This window comes from Akebia trifoliata, chromosome 3 (assembly GCF_017979445.1).
Source record: "Akebia trifoliata isolate Shusen 1 chromosome 3, ASM1797944v1, whole genome shotgun sequence".
Classification (NCBI taxonomy): Eukaryota; Viridiplantae; Streptophyta; class Magnoliopsida; order Ranunculales; family Lardizabalaceae; genus Akebia; species Akebia trifoliata.
In genome coordinates, this window is record NC_141377.1 from 47,047,029 (window position 1) to 47,065,450 (window position 18,422).

An 18,422-nucleotide genomic window follows, 5' to 3' on the forward strand; every position below is an offset into this window, starting at 1 on the left:
TGACCCAAAAGGGACTTACTCCATGAAATTTGCTTTTAAAACGCCCTTAAAGAGACTAACCCTCAAGTTAGATAGCATGGCTTAATATGGTTTTCTAACAACATTAAATGGCATTGTGTCACTGTATGACTTTGCCTCAGTTAGGGACTAAAAACTCAAAACATGCTCAAGGCTAAAGGTGTCATTCAAAACTTGTGTTGTTGTTTTTGTAAAAGTTACCCTAAATCAAAGGATCACTTATATTTTTTGATGTAATTTCTCCAACGACTTGTGGCAAAAAATTCTAAGAAGATCCAACATATCACATTGAAACAAAAACTGGATAGTGGAGGTCGAGTGGGCATGTAACAATTTCAAAAGAAAATTTTTAAAATCATTCACTAAAAAAATGGCATTCAATGCCTTTATTCACGATGTGTGGATTGACCAATGTAGGAGGCTTTTCAAAAATAGTTACAACCCCCCTGAACTTGTAAAGATTATGACAGTAGAGATGTTCAAATGAGACTTCAAAGCGTCGAAACCACTATGAAAAACAAACCATCTTATAGAGACTTTATGAACTCGTGGAATCTAGCCCCTAAATACATGGTTATAGTGTTAGTGAAATGCAAATGGATCAAGCCTCCAAAGCATTGTTTTGTGCTTAATACCGATAGGTCTCTAAGGGGTAATAAGGGGAGGAAAAATGGGCTATTATCAAATATAGTGGTGGTAAGACGGTGAAAACTCTAACGAAACAAAACCAATGAGGGATGATCTTATACCATAAGCTGCAAGCAATGCTCAAGTGAATGATAATGGCGGAAGAGGAAAAAGTCCAAGTGTTAAAGGTCAGAGCTAACTCTAAAATGGCAATCAAATGCATTAAAGAGGAGGGAGTAGTCCCTTGGAAAGAAGAAAGGTTGGTTAAAGCTATCAAGATGAAAGTGAGTTGCTTCCGAAGAATCGAGTTCACCTTTTGCTATAGAGAATGCAACAAAGTTGCCAACTTCCTTGCTTCACTCCTCACCTCTTTAGGCAAAGTTATTTTAGAGCATAGGGACCTCTCTCGACGTTTGGCGGACATTATGTGTAAGAATGATTTTGAGCATGCCTATGATAGGTTGTAATCATGGTTCCTCTAGTTGGGGGTCTGCCTAACCCCCCTTTAATCGATAAAAAAAAAAAAAGATTCTATCCTCATTTAATGTTCAAACATAAAGATGAAAATAAGATTTTTGAGAAATTGAAAATTTGCATTTACATTTTTCTACTTAAAAATATCAAAGGTTTTCTATAAGAAATGGGAGATAGATAAAAAAAATTTACCTAGAGATCGACCTCGTTTCACATTCTTTTGATGTGGAAGTGTGTTAGAACCATAAATGTTTTTCATCAAGATATGCGTGAAAAGCATCCAAGGTTCTGTATGCACCTCCACATCAGAAAAGTGCAAAATGAGGTCACTCCAGCATGACTAAAAAAATGTTATATTAGACAAACAATGACTATAAATATTTTGGCTAGAGGTTGATGAAGAGGGTATTTATGTCATTTTCATCAGTCTTCCTGCATAGACTGAAGTTAAGGGATATGTGTCATAGGTTCGAGAAGACATTGGGTACTTCTAGTATTCATTCAGTACAACGTGTAAGTATATGTAATATGTATAAATCACCAATTTCAACTCTTCGAGGGATTTCGTTGGGATTGTACAAAGATATTCTCTCTCATAATCGAACCATAAAATCATGGGAAAGTCATAAGTGGGATGCATCAAATTTGATTTGTATTGTATATCTGATTTTTCCATTATTAAGAAAATTAATCATGGAAAGTCATAAATGGGACTCAACTTATTTCTCACATATGAAGAGCTCAATTTTTATTTTATTTTTGGTGGGGTTTAGTGATTGAATGTACACATGGTTCAATTTTTTTAAGAAAAATGGAAACCTAAACCTTCTTCTCTTTCCATAGATGCCTAATTTGATTGATTTTCATTCTCATTGATGTTGATAGCTTAAGAAATAAAGTACAATAATCTCCAAATTTTGTACTTAATTTGATTTGTATTGTATTCCTGATTCTTCCATAGGAAAGTCATAAATGGGACTCAACTTATTTCTCAAATATGTATGGCTCAATTTATTTATTTATTTAATTTTTTTTTTTTTTGGGTGGGGGGTGTAAGTGATTGACTGAACACTTAGTTCCCTGGTTCCTCTTTTTTGTTGTGGGTTTAACTCCACCTATCTATTAAAGAATTTAAAAAAAAAAACCTAAACCTAAACCTTCTTCTCTTTCTATGGATACCTAATTTGATTGATTTTGTGAGTCAAGTTGAAGACGATGGTTTTGGAGAAGAACAAAATGAGGGCTTCTTAGACAGTGCGGTTTTGGAGAAGAACAAAATCAGGGCTTCTTAGACAGTGCGGTTTTGGAGAAGAACAAAATTAGGGCTTCTTAGATAGTGAGAGGTTGAATATAATGGGTTTTGAAGAAAATGTTTTCTTATGTTAAAAAATAAAAATAAAAGTTAATGAAATAGATAAAATCCAGTAGAAATTCAAGGGAAAATATCTTTATATATACAATGAATGGGATTGCTTATACATTTTATTATTAGGAATATGAGAAATTGGATTGGGTTGGTGTAAATCTAAAACCAAAAAAAAATCTAATTTTTTTACCAAATATGTCAAATTCAATCCAAAAATAAAAACTATATATCAAAATCCTATTTTTCAGATAGGATAAAATATCACATTTCCTAACACATGCAAATAATCGAACATTCAAGCTGCTCAACCCTAAGAATACGAGTTACCAACTCATCAACTTCGTATTTTAGGGACATTACAACTCCATAGTTTTAAATCTGATTAGAGACCGAGATGACACTTAAGTCATCTCGTTATTGTTCAAGGACCATGAAGATTGGTAAGTTGGTTCACCACGCACATTTTATTGTTTGGTAATCGAGATGATTCATTCAATATTTTGAAAAGGTCAAACAATATTGAATTAAATCATTCACATATTAAAAATAACATTGTACCCAGGATATAAAAAGAAAGTTTTAAGTACATGTGTATTTTTCTTTTTATAGTAAAAGTCAACATTTTTTTCTCGAAAAAAATATTATTTCTTCCTTGGATTTTAAGTTCTATGTGTTGTGAAAGCTAAAGTTTGTATTCAATCACTTGAGATTTTCCAAATGTTCCAAATCAAGGGAAGTTTAGAAATCCCTTTCTCTTCATTTTTTATTTTTGAACTAAAACCAATGAATATCTATTTTTGTTGCAAAATTGAATGTATTTGATAGACTTACTGTTAATATCAATTTGTGTAGATTCATTTAATTTGAACCAAAATATTATGCACTTTTTTTAATTTCTTTAAAATTAAAATTTATTATGACATGGGTAGAAGCAAGGTTTAAAATCCCATTTCGTTCCTTGTTTCGATTTTTTCAAAAACTGAGACAATATTGAAACATTACCAAAATATTATGAAACATGATAAACTTTTCGAGACATAAGTTCAAGCATTTGTAGAGGTATTTAAAAAAAGACCTAAGTCAAGGGGCATGCTATTTGTTTAAAAACATAGGAGTAACTTAAATATTTACAAAATGTGAGGAGAAGTTGTAAAAATTAGTCAGTCTCCAAGAGAAGACCGAGGTCAATCGCATTTATCACCTTGAGAACACTGGGTTCTCATATCTCAAATATGAAACCAAAAGAAAACTAGAGTGAGAGAAAAAGAAGAATAAGAAGGAGGAGAAGGGAAGGGAAGGAACTTTTGTGGCATAACTCTATACAAGTTTTCTTCATGTTGAAAAGCTAAGATGTTTTGGCCAAAACAAAATGAGATTTTGAACCATGGGTATAAGAATGTTAATGGATGGTTGACAATTCGAATCCAAAAAATAAAATGTTTTCTAGAAATTTGGGATTCGGATTCGAATGGTTAATGATATACCGAATCCAATAGCATCCACTCTGAATGTATAATAAATACTATCCTGTTTTATTAATATAATATCACGAGTAAGGCTTAAAATGGATTGGACCCGAGCCAGATACAAGTATATCCATATTAATATAAATAATAATAATAATAATAATATTTGGATCTAAATTTGTATCTAGACCCGACTTGTATTCTACTGGATAAAATCTTATACGAATAATTTAGCTTTCACTTCCAAATTTGACTCGATAGAATTGTTTGTTTTGGATCAGTTTAGGTTAAATAATATCAGATCATTCAACATTTTTTGTTAATTGCTATACTATTTTATCTCATCATTGTAATCTTTTTATTTTATTAGGATTCATGTTATCTTAAAGTAGTAGAAAAATAATATTTTGAAGAACCTAAATATACGATTTTCAAAACATTGTATCATTCGGATCTAGACATATACAGTGATGGATTCGCATCCAACCCATTTTTGATTTAGATATATTCAATGGTCCAAACCTGTGAAAATTGGATTTCGGATCAGTCCAAATTCAAATAAAATCCAACCCATTCTGTGCCATAATCATAAAACTTAAATAGATTTTGTTTTACTTTAATGAGGGTTGCTATGACACTCCAAATTTATTTACTACACCCCAATTATTTTTAAATAAGGATTTTTTGCAAAATGTGCACAACTTTTGTCTAAATTCATGTTTCGGTGCACTATTCGTTTTTAATTCCCAAAACACACTTTTTTCCAATGAATTTGTCACTTCTATAGATAATGAATTCATTAATAAATTACCAATGGGATTGCTGACATGGCAAAATTATTGGTATTTTATCAACAATTTCGTAGATTATAAATGTGATGAATTCATTGAAAAAGCATGCTTTGGGAATTAAAATGAACAATGTATTGGAACCAAAATTTATTCACATTCCGCGCATGAAATAGAAATTCACTCAAAATAAAAATAAATAATTGAATGATCGAGAAAAAGAAAAAAAATTGGGGCGCCAATAATAACACACTCTCTCTCCCTCTTTAGATGTTGCTTTGAGTGAATTTTCATTTCATGCAAAATATGACGAAATTCAAAATTTGGTATATTGTTCATTTTAATTTTCAAAACTTGCATTCGTCATTTTTATAACCTAAGAACTGATTTCCTCACTTTTATATCTATGAATTCGTAGATATAGCAACAATTCATCGACAAACTCACTCGAAATGCATGTTTTGAGAATTAAAATGAATGGTATATCAAAATCGGAATTTGGACATAAGTTGCGCACGTTTTGAAAAAAAAAAATCCTATTTAACTTTTAGGAAAATAGGAGCCTATTCTTAATTGCAAATAACTACTGAAATTATTTAAATGTTATTTCTGCATTTTTCTATTTTGTAAATTCATCGATAACTTGAGCCATATCTTTGGAACGTTTGAAGAGCGTGTTTTAATCTTTAACTGGGGTGCGATAAGTAATTTAAGAAATTGGATAATAAATAAAAGTTAGGGTGCCAATAGCAACTCTCTTCTTTTAAAGCCATCTCCTACGAGGCTACGACTTATGTCTAGTTCTCCTTTGTTACACGAACTCCTCTACTAGGGTTGCAGGCTTGCCAACAAGGGGAAAGCTCCATCGTTCTATTGCAGGTCTCTCTCTCTCTAACCTTCATCGAGAAAACCCTTGTAGAAAATTGATCTTTCTATCAATTATTGTCATCTTTTAAACCCTTGGGGAAATTTCTGTTATTTTTTACCCAAAATTTCACTGTCTTCTACTTCCCCCCAAAAAATCTTGAGAGGCTTGCAGGCTGAAGTAGATTGAATATTAAGGTAGATGACTGGTTCCCTTCCACGAGGGAATCACTATAATCCACTCGTACAAATCTCCATTAATCCTCTAAACCCTAAACCCAAGATCGAACCCTGTCATCCCACCTAAATCTTCCTAAAAAACATCTCTCTCTATGTACGCTATTATTTGGGGCAATTATCATAGTGATTAATTTTGAAAACAGGATATTGTAATGCTTTATGTAAAAAATTATATATTTTTTTCTTCTGATGGTTGATTTAGTGCCCTTTTATCTACTAATTTTGGATTTGAGTTAAAAACTTGTTTCTTTCAGTGAGATTTTCGATTATTTTAGTCCTTGTTTTGTGCACTTGGCTCTGTAATCTATCTCAATTCCTTTTGATCAATTTTTGAGGTTTTTTTTTTGGTTTGTTTGTTTGGGGATGAGTCTATTTTTTTTTTTTTTATATTTTATTTTACGAGAATTCTGGGTGACTATTTATAAAGTCTTAAACTTTTTTTTTCTCAAAAAACCCTAATATCAAAGGTACAGTTTGTAGGATTCAATGGGGAGGAGGAAGTTCATCGACAAGAAAAAGTCTGCAACGTTCCAGTTACTTGCAAGAGACTCATCCGATCCAAACTATGACGAAGGGCCTAGTGGCGACCGAGTGTTCGTTAGGGTTGACAACAACCCATATTCTATACCTGGATTTGGTGATGATGAAGACGTTGATGGAGTCTCTGCTATTGATCATCCAGACTCCATCTTTGCTGATGCACCGGGAGATGAAGATGAAGACGAGACACCCAAAAGTCAAATTCGAACTCCTGCAACCACTTCGGCTCTTTTACCAGATCATAAAAGGAGGGAAATCTTGGAGCTAGGGCTTCCCGATGATGGTTATAACTACCTTCTCCATTTGCGTGAAATCAAGAACACAGGAGGCGGTTCCGCGTTTTATCAAAACAGTAAGGCAAAGCTTGATCAACTTCCACTTGATGTGAAGGTCAGTAAAGTTTTTGATTTTGTGTAAAAATTTGGATTTTTTGGGTTTTGATTTTGAAGAAATTTTACTATATTTGTTTGTTGTGTGTGTGTGTTTTAGGCTTACGATGCTTCTAAAGTACGGGTTGCAGGAGTTGAGGGAAATTCGAATGACAATTCAATTTATAGTGTTGCAGCGAAGACTGTTGGTGTGAAAATTCAGAAAGCCGTTGATCCCGAAGTTGCAGCCTTGCTTGATGATAGTGATTTGTCTCGGTTTGGTTCGGATCTCGAGGACTTGGAAGAAGATTTTGTGGTACAGGCGAATCTTCCAGAACAAGGGGAAGATTTAGTTGTAGATGAGAAGATAACTTTAGTTGAGAAACCTGAAGTAATCACGGGGAAACACATTGTATCTGATAATTATTGTCCTCAAGATGGTGAATTTGACTTCGACGAATCAGAAAGTCAACAGCCAGAAGCGGGAATTGAGTGCACTACTGATAAATTGAGAGCTCGTCGTCTTTTGGATGAGCAGTTTGATCTGGTAAGATTTTAGTTTCTTTTGTTTTGTAACTTTCCCCCCTAAACATGTCTAGTATGTTGGTTATAGTGTCAGGATGAGGTATTGAGTTGCAGAGATATCAATTTCGATATTTTAATTTTTAATCTGTAAATATGAGATTTTAGTAAAAAAAAAGAGAAATACTCATTCTGCAATATATACCAGAGGAGAAGATAATATTTATTCTCCATAGACCTCCTTGCAAGGTACCACTGTTGCATAAAAAATCCTACTCTTCTGTTCTTTGAAGTGTGGTTTCTCCAATTCCTAAGGTTCCTGTTTGATTTACCTACTTTGTTGTAGCACAACTAAGAGCTACTTGCTCAAGCACTTCTGTATTTATCCCTTCAACTCACATCATTTCTGAGATATTATCCTAAATTTTAGGATCAACTGAATGGATTATTTCTTCTTGATTCAATTTTATTTGAAGTCGCATATTCGATCTTTTCACTTTTTTTTTTAATGTTTGCTTTCACTACTTCAATTCACATTCATTTTGCTTCTCATCTTACTCTTTTAAAACCTTTTAAGTTCTCATTCTTTCCACGTTCTTCATCCTTATGCTACCGAGTTCTCGTTGTTTTTCGAAGCTAGTGTTTGGATCCATTTTGTTTTTCAAAAATGTTGACCAGCCAAAAGACTTTCTAAATGGACCTTGTAGGTTGAACTAGGAACTGAAATATTCTAATTTTTTGTCTTAAGGGCTTCTGTTTGCTTGGTGCAAGGTCTTTGTAGAATTTAATGGTGTCTTTTTTGATGATTTTATGGGGAGATGGGACTGGGTTTGTAATTTGTAATCACCTACAGGTTTGTGGTTTTTTTTCTTTGTAATATTTTGGTCACCTCGACCATTATCAATACATTTGCATTTATTTACCTATCAAAAACAAAAATATTCTATTTTTTTCCATGAAATTGCATAGTAATTTATTAGTTAGGAATCATCATCATCTATGCTTTATCCCAATTCTCAACTATTAGGGGTTAGCAACATAGAACCTATTTGTCATTCTATTTTATCTAGAACTATGCAGCTTGTCAAGGCTTCTGTTTTCAAATCCCTTTCTTACTACCTCAGTCGTTGTTTTAAACTTGGATCACCTTGCTTGAGACAACTTGATATCGTCCAATACCAGGTAAAATTCCCAACTTGACATGGCGTCCCTAGTTCAAACCTTTTTTTTTTTTTTTTTAATATTAGTGAATACAATATTTTAATAAAAAGTGGTCGAGGTGACCAATAGTGAAACAAAAACAACCAGGAACCAAGGATTACACAGGGGCAGTCTTACACACCCACTCCTATCTCCCCAAGAAATCTTAAAAAAATACCCTTTGAACTCATTGTACACTTTACACCTAAAAAACAAAAGATCCATAACAGAAACAATCACATCCTGAATTTATTTCTGTCCAAATACTCCAACATATGGTGAATGGGATAATAGACCTTAAGATTCTCTTTGCCATTGTGAATACTGCTCCCAAGATCTTACCGAACCCAGAAAAACTAGAAAAGATGCCAAACAAGCTTAAGAAGTAACACCTCCTGGTTGAACCCACAATGAATGAATATATGGTTCATCGATTCACTTTCCCTCTCAGTCATAAAAAATTCAGCAGAAACCCTTATGAATAAGATGGTCCATCATGAGGGATTTGCCTAATGCTGCAGTCCAAAATGAAAAACGAATCGCTGACGGTACTTTCGGCCCCCACATTGCTGTTGCCTGAAACACCAGGCTATCCCTATGAGGAAGTAATCTATAGAATGATTGAACAAAAAAAAAAACACCATCTTTAGACCTTTTCCACATCCACCATCATATAAATCAATTGACAAAGAGACGCCAGCCATGTATCCAATTAACCTTTCCAATTTTCCCAGTTCCTAATCATTAAAAGCTCTTCTAAGCGCAGTTGAAGCTTTGCCACCACCAAGAAGTTAGAAATGGGCTGACCTTTCTTTTATGACATCCCGAATTGGAACAGAAATTGCTCCATTAATGGACAATCACCCAGCCACCGATCCTTCCAAGACCTTACCTATTACCACTTCCAACCTTAAAGAGAATTCTTTCACAAACCAATGGAGTGATCTTGAGGATCCCTTGCCAAACTATGCACCTATTTGAACCACACTTCTCCCTGGTTTCCCAACCAGAGTGTCTTGTCCCAAACTTGTCTTCAACAACTTTTTTTTCAAAGGCTATGCTCTCAACTCCATACCTCCAAATCCACTTCCTCAGAAGTGCCCTATTCAGCAACTCCAACCTCCTAAATCCCACCTTTTTGATCCCTTGTAGAGCAAACCCATTCAAACTTCAGTCTAACTCGGCACTAACTTGGTATTGGCTAAGTTTAGTTCCTTTCGTTGCCTATTCAGTTGTACTTTGAGACCTGAAATTTACTTATTCTCATTTTGTCTTTTCTGGTCTTTACGCTCATCCATTTCAGCCTCATCAAATGTGCTCCACTCATTTTTACCGGTCTTTAGTTTGTGTTGGTCCTACTTAATCTTAAACCCTTGGTCTCTAGGGTTTTCATCCATGATCCTACTTGTACATTGAAATCACTCTATGGTCCTGGCTTGTACATTTACTCTTTTAATTGCCTTTTTTTTTTTTTTTTCCAAATAACATAAACCAGCCGACCTCAAATTTTTGTGCCAAGGCTTTGGTAATGATGATTATCTCCAAATAACTTAAACCAAGAAGCCTCCCTTTGAAAGAATAGTTAATTCATCTGTATTTAATGGAAGAAGATATATACTTGCATTGTAGCTGGAGACTGACTTTTCCCATTATTAACTGCTATTGCACCAGTAATTGCTCTAGGACACATGTTCTTAATAATGACAATGTACTTGTGTAGTACCCCCTTTTTTTTCCATCACTTGCCAAATTTACTTGGTTGGTAGAAGATATAACTCTAAATATAGTCGAATGAAGAAATCTGATTCATGTTCCCATCCTGATATAGTAGGGATAAGGCATATATTATGATGTTTGGCTCTACATATGACGATGTGGAGATTCTTCTCTTTTTAAATTCAGTTGTATAATCTTTACATATAACTCTGAAATTTTAACTTAAATAAGTTCTTCAAATTTTGAGCTTCAACTTTCAACAGTTTTCCTTTGAGTTCACGGTCAAGTGTTTTGGTAGACAATATTTGGGTAGACAAAGTGTTTGGATGTCAAAATGGAGGCCTACCAGGTTAGGTTTGCTCCATTATTTTTGGATATTTCCCCGCTAAATGTTTTGATCATATTTGTTTATTTAATTATTCATTTGCATATAAGTTATTGCTTAATGTGTCATGCGCTATTTATCCACATCTGCCATGTGAACTTGTATTTATGCGAAGGTAACGAACCATGCAGTTCTTCCCTATTCAATTACTAGGAACTTGTATTTGTGTGAAGCTATAAAACTATGCAGTTCTTGCCTATCCAATTGTGAGGAACTGCATTTCGGTATTTTGTTGCCACTATCTGTCCTATAATTTAATGTTCTAAAATCCCAAAATTCCTACTCTGTTTCTTTCCCCAGTAGTTAAAGGCTCTGTTCTGCTGGTTAAGTATGCTAAGAACGGAACATCTCCCAATCTTTACACTTTTCTGTGTTTCTGTTGCAGCTTACTCTTCAGGAATACGGCACAGACGGTGACAGCGATTGTGATGCTTCCATAGGTGAGGAAGGTGAGATCTGGTTTGTAACTCAAGAGTCTCCGTAGATTGTTTTAGGTTGTTTTTTTTTTTCTTTCCTTTTGTACTCTTTTGGGTTGGTCATTCCGATTTCCGTTTCTAATATAATCTTCTCTTTACCTAAAGAAAAAATAGGTGCAGAAGGTGAATCTCTTGCCGATAAGCTTAATCATGCTCTTAAGGACCATTCGGTGGATGACTTGGAGCTTGGTGACAAATATAAAGTTCCCGCAGATTTCTTGCATGGGAACGAGGAACCAAACAATGAGAAACTTATGGATTCAGCTGCCGAAGTGATTCGGCGATGTGCAGAGTATGCCAAAATGTATGACGATGAAAACCAAGATGAGGAGGTGGTTATATTGCAGGAAAGTAGTGATGAGTCTGAGGTGTGGGACTGTGAGACCGTCATATCTACATATTCCAATCTTGATAACCACCCTGGGAAAATAGAAGCTCCAGGGTGGACTAGAAAGAAGAAACTTGCTGAAACTGTTTCTGCAGTTTCAAGCACCACTAATAATATCATTTCTCTTCGAGGAAAGGAGAAGCTTCCGGTGGATTTTTTACCTTACAGCAGAAAAGCTGTTGTCGAGAAGGTTGACAAAACAGCAGTGGGGTTGAAATCTGATCGACAGAAGAGGAAAGCACATGGTGAGGAGTCGAAGGAGGAAAAGAAAGAACGGAAGGTAAACGAGCCTGGCACATTTTCTTTATATTATTTTAATCATATGATTAAAACAAAAAATACAAAAAAAAATCTTTGTTATTGATGTTAATATGTGGATGACATGAATTCTTTATGTGCAGGCTGCAGTAAAAGAGGAGAGACGAGAGGCCAGGCGAACAAAGAAAGAAATGAAGGGGCTGTACAGGTGTGAAGCCCAAAGTGCTCAGAAGGTTGCTGCTAATTCTGGGCCATCTGCTGTCCATCTTATGTAAGGTTTTACTGCATAACCTGATGCAACTGAGCCGAAGGACTCAAAACTAGGTTTAGGGTCGAGGACACTTCTTGTATGGGGGCTTAAATTAAATTTCCAAGTTGATGATAACATCTTGTTCGAGCAGTTGTAAGAATGATCATGCAATTTTCATGGTGTATGGTCTGATGTAGTTTTCGTGACATTATTATGTTAATGAGTAGCGGAGATGTGTTTTGGTTCATAAATTGTTGTTTGCAGAGATGATCTGAAGTTTTGAATTAGGAATTTTGTGTTTTGTGAAAACTAAACAAGAACATCAGATGAATGGAAGCTTATTGGTTTGATACGACATGGGTGATAGATCATATATTTTAAAAACTATTTGTTGCATATTTATTAGGTTCAACATGTGTATAATCTTTCAGGGTTTTCAATATAAGTGCAAGATCCTTCTCATGTAGAATCTGTTCGCAAGGGATATTAGTAAGTGGAGGACATGTTTTTGCAATTGGTCTAATGTAGGTCATCCACACCACAACTGGTGTGATCAATCATGTTTTATATACTCTGATATCAACACTACGGATACTAAAATCCTACATTAATGGTGTATGTCTTTGATCAAGTGTTCTTCTTCCTCTAGCAATGCAGATTCTGATGATCCAATCTTTGCCTGCCTTGAAGAAATCTTTCATAATCACAATCACGCATGTGAATTGCAATCCTTACAACCAAAAATGCTGTACCAAGGTTATAATAAAGTTATTAAATGTCTGTTAGTTGTTTTTCTTTCTTTCATTCTTTCATGGATGAACTTTAATTTTGCTTAACAAAAAGTAGTTTTTTAAAGTAATTAAAATGTCTGTTGGTTGTTTTTCTTAAATATAGCTTAACAAAATGAATGCTAAGGTAATATAATAATGTTGTTTTCCTCTCTGTCAGAAATTAAAATTCCGTTGCCGGGACTTGAACCCGGGTCTCTCGGGTGAGAGCCGAGTATCCTAACCAACTAGACTACAACGGAATGCTTGGTTTAATTTATTTATTTTAACTTAAAATATCTACTTTCTTAGGCACACAATTATAACACGTGGTCATGGATGATTCTAACTAGGTTTACTCGGTTTGTATAATTCATTTTAGAGAAAATTATTTAGAATCTGAAAATCTAAATGAAAATGGACAAACAGATGTTGAACTCAAGTCATATGATTATATTTTTTTTAAATGTTATTTGCTCCCTATTCACATAAAAACTCAACTTTATAACAAGATTTTAGGGAAAAGTTTTCAAGACACAATTAACCCAATCTCTTGATTATTTGTCAACTTTGAAAATATGAAAAATTAACCAAATAACTCAATCAGATTAAATACCAAAAAATAATAGTAAGGAGGAATGTTTTACCTTCGTTTGCTAAGAAATTGTTAAGAATTAGTGTGATGGATCTATGCCTTTTTATAGATCTTAATGTGACGTAATCAAAATATTCATTGTGATTGTTATCCTTAACTGTCATGATTTTGTTGGCCTGAATCAATTTAAATATAATCTATAATTGTCAAATAGTGGGGGAAGACACATTTTTTGTCATTTGGAAGGTTGCATCTTTCCTTGATCAGTGATCAACGATGTTGAGTGCAATTAAACATGGTTACTGTGGTCAAACTAAGGATGTACGAAAAAATCAGTTTATTCCTAAACTTCTAACCCTAATTAAAGTGGTTTACAAAAAATAGTTGTCACAATTGTTGAGGATGATCTCCTCATAACAAAGATCATCCTCGCAAAAAAATCAGCCCATTCCAAAATTTCTAACCACCTCAAAAGTGATTTTTACAAAAAAATGTTGTCCCTTGAACCATCTTGAGATATATGTATTATGGACTGATTTTGGTGATGATGATCTCTATGTTGAGGAGATCATCCTCACAAAAAATCATCTCATTCCGAAACTTTTAACCCTAGCTTATAAGTTGAAGAATAATGAACTGTCAATTTTTTTGTAAATCACTTTTGATGAGATTATAAGTTTCAGAATGGACTGATTTTTGATGAGGATGATCTCCTCAACATAGAGATCATCCTCACAAAAAATTAACTCATTCTGAAACTTCTAACTCATATAAGACAAAATCATTGTCACAATACATAATCTTACGATTGGGATCTATCATTGAGATACATATAAATTGCAACCACTAGATATCACATTTTACCGCCGAGATCATGTGTGATGCGTCATTGGAACTAGACCCAGACAAATGAATTGAGATCAAGTGACACAACCTTACGTTAATAACTTACTTTCACAAATATTGACCTATATGGGTTAGAAGTTTCAGAATGAACTGATCTTTTGTGAGGATGTTCTCTATGGTGAGGAGATCATCCTCACAAAAAATCGGCTCATACTGAAACTTCTAATCCATATAGGACAAATGGTTACCAAGGAGGTTGTCAACATAAGGTTATCACATGATCCTAACCCTAAAATCTATTGCCTTATCAAGTATACAGGCCATATTAATGAGATTATAATAATCAAATCTTCATATTTCAAAAAGCACATAAAAAAAGTAAATGTTCATTCAGCCGCTAACCAAAGATGACAAAGGAATTAAATAACTCTTTAGTGATAATGATTATTGTGTTGAAGAGAAGCTAACATTTTTAGAGAAAAGGACAATGACATAATAGAAAATCTCTTTAATTTTCTTCTTATATGTACAAGAGATAGGGAGAAGTAGTTCTCAGATAAATATATTGTATTTTAACATTTTGGCCCATTAGAATATTAGATTGAGTTGGTCAAACCTAATAAAAAAAATTAAGTGAAAATCACTTAATGAACTTGACAGAGGGATTTCTTTCTAAACACCACTTTATTTTTCTGTTGTTGTTTGATGGTAAGGTTGCAACCTGAATGGGTTGGAGGGTCAACCAAGTTGTAGAACCCTCAACCTGACCATCTGGTTAAAGCTTATTAACCCAAGCTCAATCCAAGATTGAACTTCTAAAATCGGCTTGAGCTTGGGTTAGCCCAAATTAAGTAATTTTGGATAGATTGGACTCATGAAGCAAGCTTAATTTCATTTTGATCAACACATAAATTTTATTTTATATCTTAAAAATAAATATAATATAAAAAACAAAATCTTTAATAAATAAATTTGCACACAACCTCCAAATCTATTAATTTTTATATTAAAATTTTTTCCCTTAATTTTACAAATATATTTAGGAAGAGAAAATTAATATATTTTTTTTTATAAAAAAAATTAAAAATATTTATATGTAAATATATAACATCGAGTTCGAGTTAAGTTAGGTTGCTTGGAGCCTCAACCCGAATTTAATTCGGATTGAGATTTCCTAGCCCATGCTCAACTCTTTTTCCATATAACTCAACTTAAGCTCGCCCATCAATCAAGTTGAGTTCAGGTTGAATTTTCCCACCAAAGTTGCACCTATACTTGATAGTCCATTTAGTAAATTTTTTCTTTCTTAATGCCCCTCATCGCCTTTCAATCGGTGATATCGATGATTCAAATTGTCAAAATTTACAATTCAAATCATTGAAATTGATATTTCATCAAATTGTCAACTTTAAATTCTTACAATCATTGAAATCAATTGTTCAAATTATCAATCTCAACAATTTGAATTTGTAATTTTTTCTGGTGATAGCTATGAAGTAGAAAGATTGACTAATAGGGTTGTTAAGATATTGCCCCAAAACTCAATTTTGTTAGTTTTTCTTTTCTCATTACAATAATAATATAGTATATAAATTTTATTATTATAGTTTAATTTTTAATTTATTATTATTATAATAATAAATAAAATTTTAAGAAAAAGGAGAGAGATGCCAACTTTAATGCTCCAATTTTAAGAATTTGGAGAGTTGACGTCTCGAAAATTGAGCTTTTTAAACACACAATCTTTAATAACGTATGATTTATCTATCCTAAGAAATTGTACCACGAAATATTAATTTCTAATTTAAAACATTTTTGAGAGGAAACCTTATTTCTTGTCCACGAAGGCCTCTCCATATGTCGATCTTCTTGGTATCTTCCACACACGTGTCATTCTTCCTAACCACTACCAGGATTGAAAGATCAGTACAACTTTTAGGCTATGGGACCCATCCATGGCGTGGGCCCATGTGATGCCATCGATCGATGTTCGTGGCACAATTGGTCCAGAATTGCTCATGTGGACCTGCTGATCTGGCAAATCCTCTACCGCCACGAATCCTATTCTTTAACCATCGCCGTTAGTTAATAATAAGAAACATTACAACCTCACATTTCAACTTGGATTTCGTACACAAATTCTTGTATTTGTCTGCTTCTACCAAGTGACGTTTTTTTTTTCAAAAAGAATTTTTGCTCGTTTGAACTTAGCAGTCTAGGCAGGTAGAGGCGTAAAAAAAAGCCTGTAGATCCAAATCTTCACCAAATCCGGCCCAAAATCATGGATCCAAGCCCAATTCAATTGTTACCTTGGCCCATTTTGAAGTAAAAGTCTGATGGGTCTGTCTGTACTGGTTCGAACATTCGCTTGTTACGGGCTTGGTTCAATTCAAGTTCGAGCCCAGCTGAAGCTTGGCTAGGCCCACATCAGCCCTCCCTAGTAACATCTCTTATAGAAACTGCAACGCATGACCCATTTTGGGTAGTGGAGTCCAAAATAGGGGTCTCCAATGCACTACCTATCCCACATCAATTTTTGGGTAATTGGTTTTTGAGTAGGTCGCTTTACATAGCTTCCCCATTTTTTTGGAGGAATTTTTTTTTTTCAAACAGTTAAATGAAAATATTACAAGGTCAGATCGATTTAAATCTAAGTTGAATTAAAAAATTATTAATTATTTTGTAGATAAATTTTTTTGAATAGCACAATTGGAGTGCATATCCCATGCATATACAAAGTGACTACCATAAGCACTTGATGACCCATAAATGACTATGTGCATGGGTATCTCCCTTTGAGTTTCTCTTATCATTATGTTTTTAGCTTTTAAACCCCGTCACCAAGAATATTTTTCGTGCTCAAAGAAATCAATCCGAGAATTGGATTGATTTCACAAAATTTGGATTGACCAATTGCATAACAACATGTATATCTATATATATATATATATATATATATATATATTGAGGACTTCCCCAATGTGAGTATTTTTGTAACTTGGGGATGCCATCAATACATGTAACATCCAATTGGTGAATTTGGATTCTATGAAATCCTGGATTGATTTACTGTGTGCAAAAAATCACCTCCCCACCTCCCCCACCACCACCACCACCAGAAAAAGTTATTTTTGTTAGAAAGATCACATCCAATCCAATCCATCCTATAGTCTGTTACACTCTGGGGTCATGAATTGGGCCAAGCTTTAGGTTTTGTACATTGGACCTACTCGTGACTTTATCTGATACCATCATGACTCGACTTGAAAAAAGATTGACCAAGCCCATCCAACCCGACCTGATATACAACTCTATATGCAAGTTATGGTCTTAAAACAAGTTATTCTATCTCATCCCCCACCGATACCGAGTCGATTCACTTGAATTATCTAATCTCGAACGAGATAAATTATTTAGATTTATTCACACACACACACACACACACAAAACCATGGAAGACTGTCCCATTGGTCCAAATGACAACCCAACCCTCTTGTTTGTGATCTTTATTGGGATTGAAAGAAAAAAAATAAAAATAACAACATTTTTTAGCAAGATCTTGTTTTTTGAAAATGGACAACTATTGAACTCTCAGATTTATATTTAAATCGAACAAAGAAAAAAAAATATCCTTTTTGAATTCAATTTTTTTTTCTTAATATTATAGAATTTCATAAAATTTTATGCTCTACGTACATACGACACTTATAACCCATCTACTATAATTTTGTGTGTGATAAATATCATACCAAACTAAAATTTTATGAGCCCACTTTATTTTTTTACTCTTCACCTTATTTATCTTTACTATATTTCTTCTTTTTATCCTTTTTTTTTTTCATCTTTTATCTATTTAATCTCAAAATTTTTAAGGAGTCTTGATAATATGACTCACCAAGTGTCATACTCAAGTGACTCTACGACGTGGATAAATTCAAGAATCGTAAATCTGTACGTCTTGAGATTCACAGTTCCCTTGGGATACACTTTTTTATGGGAAAATATGATCGTGCATCCCGAGGAGTACAGATCTACTGTACCCGAACTTATTACGTCATTTGAGTATGCCACCTGACAAGTCATATTATCTTGACTCATTTTTTAATAATACTTTTTAATTATTTTTTTTATTCCTATTTTACCCCTTAAACCTTAAGAGGATGCTCGTGCCTATGCTAATCGTGTTTATATATATACATATATAATTGGAGCCTTGGGGGCAACTATTGGTTTCAATGATTTTTACCACACCGTCTAGATGTCGTCCA

The 18,422-nt window shown here is 33.8% G+C and overlaps 1 protein-coding gene and 1 non-coding gene across 5 annotated transcripts; one reads left to right on the forward strand and one right to left on the reverse strand.

Moving 5' to 3' along the window:
- Nucleotides 1–5,481: 5,481 nt before the first annotated feature.
- On the forward strand, nt 5,482–12,301 carry LOC147407441 (Low temperature viability protein). 4 transcript variants are annotated; one of them, XM_086436015.1, is made up of 6 exons: nt 5,482–5,618; nt 6,317–6,773; nt 6,873–7,298; nt 10,960–11,023; nt 11,156–11,718; nt 11,840–12,301. In XM_086436015.1, the coding sequence occupies exons 2-6, from the start codon at nt 6,330–6,332 to the stop codon at nt 11,969–11,971; spliced, it is 1,629 nt and encodes a 542-aa protein (XP_086292141.1). In that variant the 5' UTR covers nt 5,482–5,618; nt 6,317–6,329; the 3' UTR covers nt 11,972–12,301. The 4 variants fall into 4 exon arrangements, with proteins under 4 accessions (XP_086292141.1, XP_086292145.1, XP_086292143.1 ...); XM_086436019.1 differs by having other exon boundaries at nt 11,165–11,718; XM_086436017.1 differs by having other exon boundaries at nt 5,519–5,618; nt 6,324–6,773.
- Nucleotides 12,302–12,903: 602 nt separating this feature from the next.
- TRNAE-CUC (transfer RNA glutamic acid (anticodon CUC)) lies at nt 12,904–12,976 on the reverse strand. The gene has a single exon. It is a non-coding gene; the product is annotated as a tRNA-Glu (tRNA).
- Between the last annotated feature and the right edge of the window lie 5,446 nt (nt 12,977–18,422).